The following is a 9,483-nucleotide window of genomic DNA, read 5'->3' as shown; positions in this document are numbered from 1 at the left end:
TATCTCTCTCTTAATTTGGGCCCCATCACATATTGCCTCCATACTTCAAATGGATCAATTCAATCTTTACAACATCCATTTTTCCATGCCTTGCTCACTCCCAGTAACCATTTCCTCTGCTTCTGCTCCCATGACACTGAATGTCCATTATTTAATTCTTATATTAACAATACAAATGTATTTGCACCTACTCTGCATCAGCCAGATATTTTGCAAATAAGTGCTATTTCCCTACCTCATCAAATTCATTCCCATGATTCCTGTCACATATTTATAATGTTTGATTCTGTCATTCTCTGTCCCAAGTCCTTTTTTCTTTCCTTCTGCCCAGGAGCAAACCAACTTCTTCAAAAAGATCAGCAATTTCTTACATCATCTCAGTGAACAGGTATGTAGGGATTTGACTTTGTTCTCCTTCAAAAATCTAATAAGCACCCACTTCACCCACAACCTAAAATAAACTGTTCACCTGAGGTGGAGAGGTTCAATAATGGCCTGATCTGTACTTCAGAATAAATCTTTTAAAGGCAGCAGACTAATTTCAAGAAAGTGCCTACAGAACTGAGAGCAGAATATGCCTTTAAAAATGCTGTCACTTCTTTTTTTTACACATCTCTTGAGCTAGAGCATATTCATTCTTATATTTCTGCAGTCCAGGGGGCAAATACAACTACAAAATATAGAAGTTACAGCCAAATACACAATCACATTGACTTTTTGGCACAGACTGGATATGGCATATGAAGAAACTGGGACTTCAGAAGCAACAAACCCGTGCAGGGCATATGGCAACAGGAGTGCTCTGTAACTAGCTAGTCTTTCCATCAGAGTTTCTATCATTGATCAGCAATCACCAAGTTACGAAAGAAAATTCCAGCAAACAATATTTCCTAGGCAGCAAATAAAATTATTATACCAACTTAGTTATCAACAAAACATACCTAAGGGACATAACCTTTTTTGCAGCGTTGGGATTTGTTCACTTCATTTCTCATGTGCTGAAATAACAACATACACCAGAAAAGGCTGAGGATTTCAAGGCTGGTGTTGCAATTCCTAGGCTGGTGCTTCAGGCTACTTCTGACCTGGCTCTGAGCTCCAGGAGAGCAGCCTCTGTTTTTCCCCCCCGGCAACTCTGTCCCTCCTAAAGCTCTTGCAGTGTCTCTGCAGTCCCACATATTAGCAAAGACTGCATAAAACAACCACTTCTCTTACATTTTTAACACAGCAGCACAATTCCAGGCCTTAGAAATTCTTCTGAGAGAAGTCAGTGTGAAGAACCATGAATCAGAGCTTTATACAAAAGACAAATTTTGCCTGCCTTATTATCTGTGCCAATACCCCCAATCACAAAGTCATTCAAAAACTCTACCTTTTCTGTGAGCCCCAAATTTAACAAAGCAAATAAGATACAACAACATCTGCCATGCAGGCATGCTACATCCTCTTTTCCCCTTTTTTACCCTTTGATTATGTAATTTTGGAATGTATACCAATATAGAAGTTCTGCATGAAAGACCCCAGAATAAAAACGTAATGTTAAAACAATCAACAAATATATGTTTACAAATGGTTCATTACCAAATGAAGCATTACAATGAAACTCAAAGAATTTGAGAAAACAAAAATATTGTTCAATAGCCAACCACAAGCATAGCAGCTGTGGAGCCAATAGAGATAAAGACTTCATCTGAAAATGGCGCTAGAATGGAGAGATGTGGATTTGACGGGTGGACTGCTTGATGGATAAGAAATTGGCTGGATGGCTGCACTCAAAGAGTTGCGCTCAACGGCTCGATGTCTGGGGGGAGACCAGTGATGAGTGGTGTTCCTCAGGGGTCTGTATCAGGACCAGTATTATTTAATATCTTAGCTACATGGACAGTGGGATTGAGTGCACCCTCAGCAAGTTTGCTGACGACACCAAGCTGTGTGTAGCACTCGACATGCTGGAGGGAAGGGATGCCATCCAGAGGGACCTGGACAGGCTGGAGAGGTAGGCCTGTGCAAACCTCATGAACTTTAACAAGGCCAAGTGCAAGGTCCTCCACATGGTTTGGGGCAATCCCAAGCACAAATACAGGCTGGGTGATGAGTGGATTGAGAGCAGCCCTGAGGAGAAGGACTTGAGGGTACTGGTTGATGAGAAGCTCAACATGAGCCGGCAACATGTGCTTGCAGCCCAGAAAGCCAACCGTATCCTGGGCTGCATCAAAAGAAGCGTGGCCAGCAGATCGAGGGAGGTGATTCTGCCCCTCTTCTTCACTCTCGTGAGATCCCACCTGGAGTACTGCATCCAGCTCTGGGGCCCCCATCATAAGAAAGACATGGACCTGCTTGAGCGGGTCCAGAGGAGGGCCACAAAGATGATCAGAGGGCTGCAACACCTCCCCTATGAAGACAGACTGAGAAAGTTGTGGCTGTTTAGCCTGGAGAAGAGAAGGCTCTGAGGAGACCTTTTTGCAACCTTCCAGTAGTTAAAAGGAGCCTACAGGAAAGACAGGGAGGGACTCTTTATCAGGGAGTGTAGTGATAGGATGAGGGATAACAGTTTTAAACCAAAAGAGGGTAGATTTTATAATAGATATTAGGAAGAAATTCTTTACTCTGAGTGTGGTGAGACACTGGAACAAGTTGCCCAGAGAAGTTGTGGATGCCCCATCATTGGAAGTGTTCAAGGCCAGGTTGGATGGGGCTTTGAGTAACTTGATCTAGTGGAAGGTATCCCTGCCCATGGCAGGGGTGTGAACTGGGTGATCTTTAAGGTCCCTTCCAACCCAAACCATTCTATGATTCTATGTTCTGTAGATGGCTGTATTTTTTACTAGCTCAATTATTTAATACAAGCACCAGTAGTTTTGTGTGAAATAATGTCATAAAAAGTTTTTTAATTTTGAAGGGAAAAGGCTATTTTGATCTATAAATTTATGTTAAAACATACACTTAATCTGGCCTGGAATTAAAAACTCTCTGCACTTATGTTACTGGCAACATATTTGCTGCCTTCTTTGGATCGGAATTTAATTTCTAATCTTTGATGGACCTGTAGCTTCAAAATAACAAACTTCAAAGTCCTGTTCTTTCATTGCTAGCCACAAATAAAATTTATTCTAAAAAATAACAACTTACAGATCAGACAAACCCAGATGGCGAAAAGGCTTCTTGGACAAAGTTGAGAGCTTGTTTCTGGATAAATTGCTACGGGAAAACAGAAAAATTGTATTAATTAGGGCTGTTTCTTCTTACAGTCCCAATACAGTTTGTGTCTCAAAAAAATATGAAGTGCCCAAACCAGCTCTGAAAAGCTCTTATTCCTTTAACTTCAGTGGGAAAGGAATAGTGCCCAGTCTCTTTTTACAGTTTGATGGGTTTCAAGGATTTGAATGCAGCCTGTGTCTGAAGTTAAATACATTATTTAAAATCAAACTCGACGGGGGGGGTCAATAATTTCACTTAAAGCACTTGTGTTCATTACAGAAAAGCAGCAGATTTAATTGTTTCACAAGTCTTATGTAAAGTCCAGGTGTTAATTAAATGCTTAATTTATTCATAAGTGAAATGGTTGTATCCCTTTCTTTGATACTGCACCAAACTCTGTACTCACATACTGGCACACATCCACATCAGAGACTTTTAGTTATTATGTTCAAATTACATGTGCAATATGCACCCACAGGAAAGATCAAAAGCAAAGATGTAAAATGCCTATATTGGGCTTTTTTATGTCAATTAAGCATTTACAGTTTCCAGCAGTAATTAAGTGAAAGGTCCTCTCCCATTATGCAAAGCAAAGAAATTCTCATTGAATCAGAGATGTTCCCCTTCCCAGGCTTAAAAAAATTCTTTCTCCAAACCAAAATAATGCTGGTTTTCTATAGTCTTATCAGTTCACACATTAAATATAGTGAGAGCATTAAACTGTAAAACTGCCAGTAATGTAGTGCAAATCACCATTATGAGCCAAAATACCACGAGTTTTATGTGGTATTATAGAGGTGCCATAGGGGCTCCATATTTTAAGTCGCATAGCATTTAAAACAGGGATTAAACCTCTTCCCCCTGCCCCTTGACTAAAAAAATGTTTACTCCCCCTACTTTCAGCCCTTGATCTCTGAGTACAAGATAATTTTCAGAGAAATTACGGGGATACAAGTTGCATCTTTTATAAACATTTAGAATGGAATCTTTAAGAGATTTTATTTACTATACTTTTGTTGATTCCTTCTAGCAAACAATGGCCTGAAGTTTGCAAGCTGACTGGTCCTAATGTGTGAGAACAAAATAGGTGAGCTACTGTTTCATTACTCAGGTCAACTGAGCTGCCCTACAGTAGATGCTGATGGAAACATCTCATGTGGATACTGATGGTCAAAATTAAAGCACAATTTGCATGTAGGACAGAAGTTGTGGTTAAGTAAAAACCAGTCAATATGTTAACTAACTATGATGTTTTTCCTAATATTCACAAATATGTGGAGGTTGAAAGAAAGAAAGAAGTTAAATCCTCCTATGAAATTGGGCTCTTATTTCCAGCACTGAGACAACACAAAACATGTAAAATCTTACCCCTCCACAGGTGATTCTCACTCATCAAAAAAAAAAATCCCTCCAGTCCTGACACTGCTGAGCAGTGCACACATATGCCCCCATGGTATTCCCAAATGAGGCAAGTGCCTGCTTCTCTTACCTGCACAGTGACTAAATCCCACCTTCCCTGAAAGACAACCAGATATACAGTGGGTTCTACCAGCAGATAGGTACCCATGCCACTTACTAGTCTAATGGGATGCCACTTACTAGTATAGTGGAAAGCAACATATTCCAGGTCATGGGAGGACAAGATTTAAATCTTGGTTTCTGCATAGCAGAAGACCCCGCTTTTCCATACCAGGAGGACTCCCTAACCATCAAATGATGGGTTCCTCAGGGAAATCTCTGTCCAGCTGAAGCTGTTCCATTTCATGTGATCTGCCCTGACACCCTAAAAGGGAAAGCCCAGGCTCAAGCTCTGACTCCAGACCAAGCCAAATAGAAAGGGCTTTGAAAATCACCCCTCTCCCACTTTCTAAACATCTTACATAAGAGCCCCAGCCATCCTATGAGATATATTCTTATATGATTCATAAAATAAATGTTATATTCTTATAATAAAGCTTCTTAACTACATTAAAAGACTTCTCATGTAAGAAAAAGAAAACTATAATAGTATCACTAGCAAAATTAAAGCTCATACAGTTGCATCAGTCTTCAGAAAAGTGGTTGGAGTTTCTGTTTTCTTTATGAAATAATGACAAGCTGATGTTTTAAAATAAAATGTAAGACTTTTCAAGGATCTGTACTCAGAAGTCATTCTGGCAAAACAAAATTATTTTAGCTTTTAATAGTTTTCACTGTTCCAACCACAACAGCATCTGCATTTCATTCCCAGTGCAGTCAACAGAAGTTTTATTGCTGATGAGCAATGATTCACCAGGATTTTCAGAAACATTTTAACATGCATCAAGACTTCCCAGCAAAAACAAACAAATGCATTTTTTTGCAGAAATAATAGATCAGCCAAGCAAAAAATGTCTCCATACTAACTTCTTTGTCACGTATATATAGAGAAGGTAGTGCCACTTACTGTTTTCAGTCTTATCTGGGCTTATCCCATGTCTGCTAAGATTACTAATTCCCCAACAAAGAAACCATAGTATCAGACTGGACAAGCTCCTAGTTCATAACCATCTTCTGAATCAGGAAGGATTGCATATACATCAGTGTAACAGATGTCAATCAGCTTAATTTGTTTCTAACAAGCAGTTTCATGAACTAGACTTCTAATAAAGCCTGTATACCAACAGATATGTATTCCATGTTTTATTGCGTGCTCCAGTTGAAGCTTTTCCTGTAGCTGAAGTATTTTAAAGACATCTTGTCCACGTGGATTCTCTAGTGCCCAACAGGACATATATGCACAATGATATTTTTCCCCTAAGCAGGACCCCTAATAGGGTCTCTATGTTCTGCCCAATTTTCACAAAACCTATTCACCTATATCAGTTTTGGTTAGAGTCAACCACTGGGGACAAAGACTGCATGGGCCTCATTTTCTTAAGGAACCAGGAAAAAAAGACTATGAAGAGGATCCCACCAACTCTCTCAGTTATTTTTTGCAGCGTCTACTTGCCCATACAGCTGTGAAGGTTTTCCAAATATCTGTCCTTCCTTGTTAGAAATTAAACTCATTATTTTGTATCTTCATGGTCATGGAGAAAACTGGTTGTTCTCCTCTTCATAATTACTTTCCTTTTAAAAAATCTGAAGATGCATATTCTTTTTCACTCTTTTCTTTACTAAATTGAACACATTTAGTAGGCCTTCTCAGCCTATCCTGAAATGTTTTGTTTTACAAACTCCTTATAGCTCTGTTGTTCTTCTCAATTATCTTTCTAGATGAGTAGATTCAGTGTCCTAATCCGTATACAATATTCCAATAGATGCCTTCCCAGCAACTAAAGTAATGGGGAAAAGATTGAAAAGTCTAATACAAAATTACTTCTGATCATAGACTGAATTTGCTTTGTTCTGCTGTATCATGCTGATAATATGTTTCAATATAGCCACTAAACATTTCTCTGCAACTGTGCCACTTAGACAATAATTACTCATTGTGAATTTCCACAGTCAGTGTATATGCACTTGACTTTATGGAATTTCATCTTATACAATCATCATTCACTGGGAAATTGACACACAGGTAGACACAGAAACTCATTCTGGAAGACACTTCCCTTCACCAACTGATTATAGTAAAAGCAATTTACTTTATTAAGGACTATATGAAGTAATATGCAACCCTCATAGGCCAGAGAGATGTGGTTCATACTCTTCCAGTGTTTGTTCCACATTAAGGATAGGAATTACTGTGTGGGCAAATTCAGATATTCGTGCCCACTTCGTTACATAAACTAATTGCGATTCCTTGGAAAACACAGGTGCAAAAAGTGAGTCCATTTTATTAACAAAGCAATCAGTCCTAAGCCAAATTCAACAATTTTTCCATATTACAAGAAAGCATTTAGGCATCTTACAAGCCTGAGGCTTGGCCTTACGTCTTCTTGACCTCATTAGAACTTTAATAAAAGCAAGGGTTTAATTAAGTGATAAATATATCTAACAAAGATGGATGGACTTAAACACACACTTGAATACTTTGCTAAAACAGTGAGCCCCACACAAGATCTCAATGTTTTGTAGGACTAGAACCACAATTTTCCATATAAGTAGCAGGAATTAATTACTCTATGTCTGTATCACTGAAAGGTACTCCAGTCTTTCAGGGATTTGTATTTAAACTAAAAACCCACAAAATCTTTCTTTATAACTGATCATTTTTCTCTGTACATTGCTAAATCTAAACTAAAGTAATCTAGAAAAACACAGTCAAAAAGCTGCACAGGCACCAAATCTGTTTCCTGAAATTCATGAACTGCAAAGTGCAATTAGGTGGGAAAATAACTGCATTCTTATATTCTACTTTGCGTGCATCAGTTCAACTCAGAATTGAGCTGAAGTGAATCTTCTGATCGTCCTCACTTAAGACTTAAGTTCACAGGCATGGTAGAATCTTGGGGCATGTAAACTAGTCAAACTGCATTAGAAGATGTGCTCCATGCATGGACCAAATACACTTCTAGCTGCTAAAACATGTTCAGCCCACTGAATCAGACTAGAGCTAGTCCAAAGTCAAATCCATGTCACTGAGTGTGACGTATATAGTGTGGACATGATACTCCCACCACCAAATGACTCAGTAGAGAGATGCACTCCTTTGTGCTCCGCTACTTACTAAAAGAGACACAGCCAGCGACCACTGTTAGAGACAGGATAATGAGCTGGATGGGTCTTTTTGCCATTCTACATTATGTTCTTATGATTTACCAATCATACATGTCCTATTTCACACCCATTAATGACAGGAGGCCATTAGAAGTTAAAACATTTTATATTAAGGAAACAGGAAGAGAAGGGAATTAACAAGGTTTGGACAGTTTTAACTTAGAAAACAGAAGCTATCCTTACTCACATGTATTGTAGGTTGATGTTTTTCACAAATGCCTGATGGGACACAAACCTTAAGCCTGAATCCACCACAGTCCTGTGAAAGTATATAAAACTTAGAATAGTTCATTTAAAATACAATGGAAAGAATAATGATAATGTTTAAAGTAAGAATGTGGATGAAATATCAACTAGGTTGAACTGCAAGCTCTACAGCTGTCTTCTATAATGCAAAAAGATAGCCCTACTCTCTCATGAAGTCTGTAAATGCTTCTGCAAGAGAAATAAAGAAATATAATTATCCCATATACTCACAGGTTTTTAAGTCCAACATAAAATCCAACTTCATTGTCATTGATACTTTCTAATTTCTGCTGATTTGCGATGTAACTGTTAAAAAAGACAAAAAAAAAAGTAAGAAAGTGGCTCCTTCCATGGCTTTGATTGATCAGAAGTCAGCAATGAAGCCTGAAAGCCGGCAGTGATTGCTGACCTATTGCACTGTATTTGATTTACATGGCAAGGTTCTGGTAGCAGGAGGGGCTGCAGGGGTGGCTTCTGTGAGAAGATGCTAGAAGCTGCCCCCATGTAAGACAGAGCCAGTTCCAGCGGGGTCCAAGACAGATCCGCCACTGGTCAAAGCTGAGCCAATCAGTAACACTGGCGGCACCCATGTTTGATCATAAGTAAAAACTGCTGCACAACAGCAGCTGGGAGAGAGGAGCAAAAAAAATGTGAGAGAAAACTTTACAGACACCAAGGTCAGTGAAGAAGGAGGGGGAGGAGGTGCACCAGGTGCCAGAGAAGAGATTCCCCTGCAGCCCATGGTAAAGACCGTAGTGAAGCAGGTTGTTCCCCCTGCAGCCCATAGAGGACCACAGTGGAGCAGATATCTGCTCTGCAGCCCATGGAGGACCACATGCCAGAGCAGGTGGATGTGCCCTGAAGGAAGCAGTGACCCCGTGGAGAGCCCATGCAGAAGCAGGTCTTCTGGCCATACCTGTGACCCCACAGGGCACCCATGTTGGAGCAGTTCATTCCTGAAGGAGTGTACCCCATGGAAAGGGCCCATGCTGGAGCAGTTCATGAAGAACTGCAGCCCGTGGGAAGGACCCATGCTGGACAAGTCTGTGAAGGACTGTATCCTGTGGGAGGGACACCACGCTGGAGAAGGCGAAGAGCGTGAGGAGGAAGAAGCAACAGCGATGAAGCATTATGAACTGACATAACCCCCATTCCCCATTCATGTGTGCCACTCAGGAGGAGGAGGTAGAGAAGTGGGGAGTAAAGTTGACCCTGGGAAGAACTGAGGGGTGGAGGGAAGGTGTTTTTTATTTTTTTTCAAATTTCTCGTTATCCTACTCTGATACGATTGGCAATAAATTAAATTAATTTCTCCAAGTCGAGCCTGTTTTGCCCATGATGGTAATTGACCTGGCA

At 40.0% G+C, this 9,483-nt stretch overlaps 1 protein-coding gene across 1 annotated transcript in view; it reads right to left on the bottom strand.

Moving 5' to 3' along the window:
• LOC104282810 (BDNF/NT-3 growth factors receptor-like) overlaps window positions 1-9,066 on the bottom strand; it is a gene marked incomplete at its 3' end in the record, with an annotated part of 53,550 nt that extends 44,484 nt beyond the window's left edge. The window contains exons 1-4 of the mRNA XM_009880939.1: window positions 9,044-9,066; window positions 8,359-8,433; window positions 8,069-8,140; window positions 3,130-3,198 (exon numbers count right to left, since the gene is read on the bottom strand). Of these exons, the coding sequence (XP_009879241.1) occupies window positions 3,130-3,198; window positions 8,069-8,140; window positions 8,359-8,433; window positions 9,044-9,066 (239 nt within the window). The remainder of the gene's footprint in view (window positions 1-3,129; window positions 3,199-8,068; window positions 8,141-8,358; window positions 8,434-9,043) is intronic.
• Window positions 9,067-9,483: the final 417 nt, after the last annotated feature.

The sequence above is a fragment of the Charadrius vociferus genome, unplaced genomic scaffold (assembly GCF_000708025.1).
Source record: "Charadrius vociferus isolate BGI_N301 unplaced genomic scaffold, ASM70802v2 scaffold503, whole genome shotgun sequence".
In the NCBI taxonomy this organism is placed as follows: domain Eukaryota; kingdom Metazoa; phylum Chordata; class Aves; order Charadriiformes; family Charadriidae; genus Charadrius; species Charadrius vociferus.
This window is presented reverse-complemented; position numbering and strand designations above follow the sequence as displayed.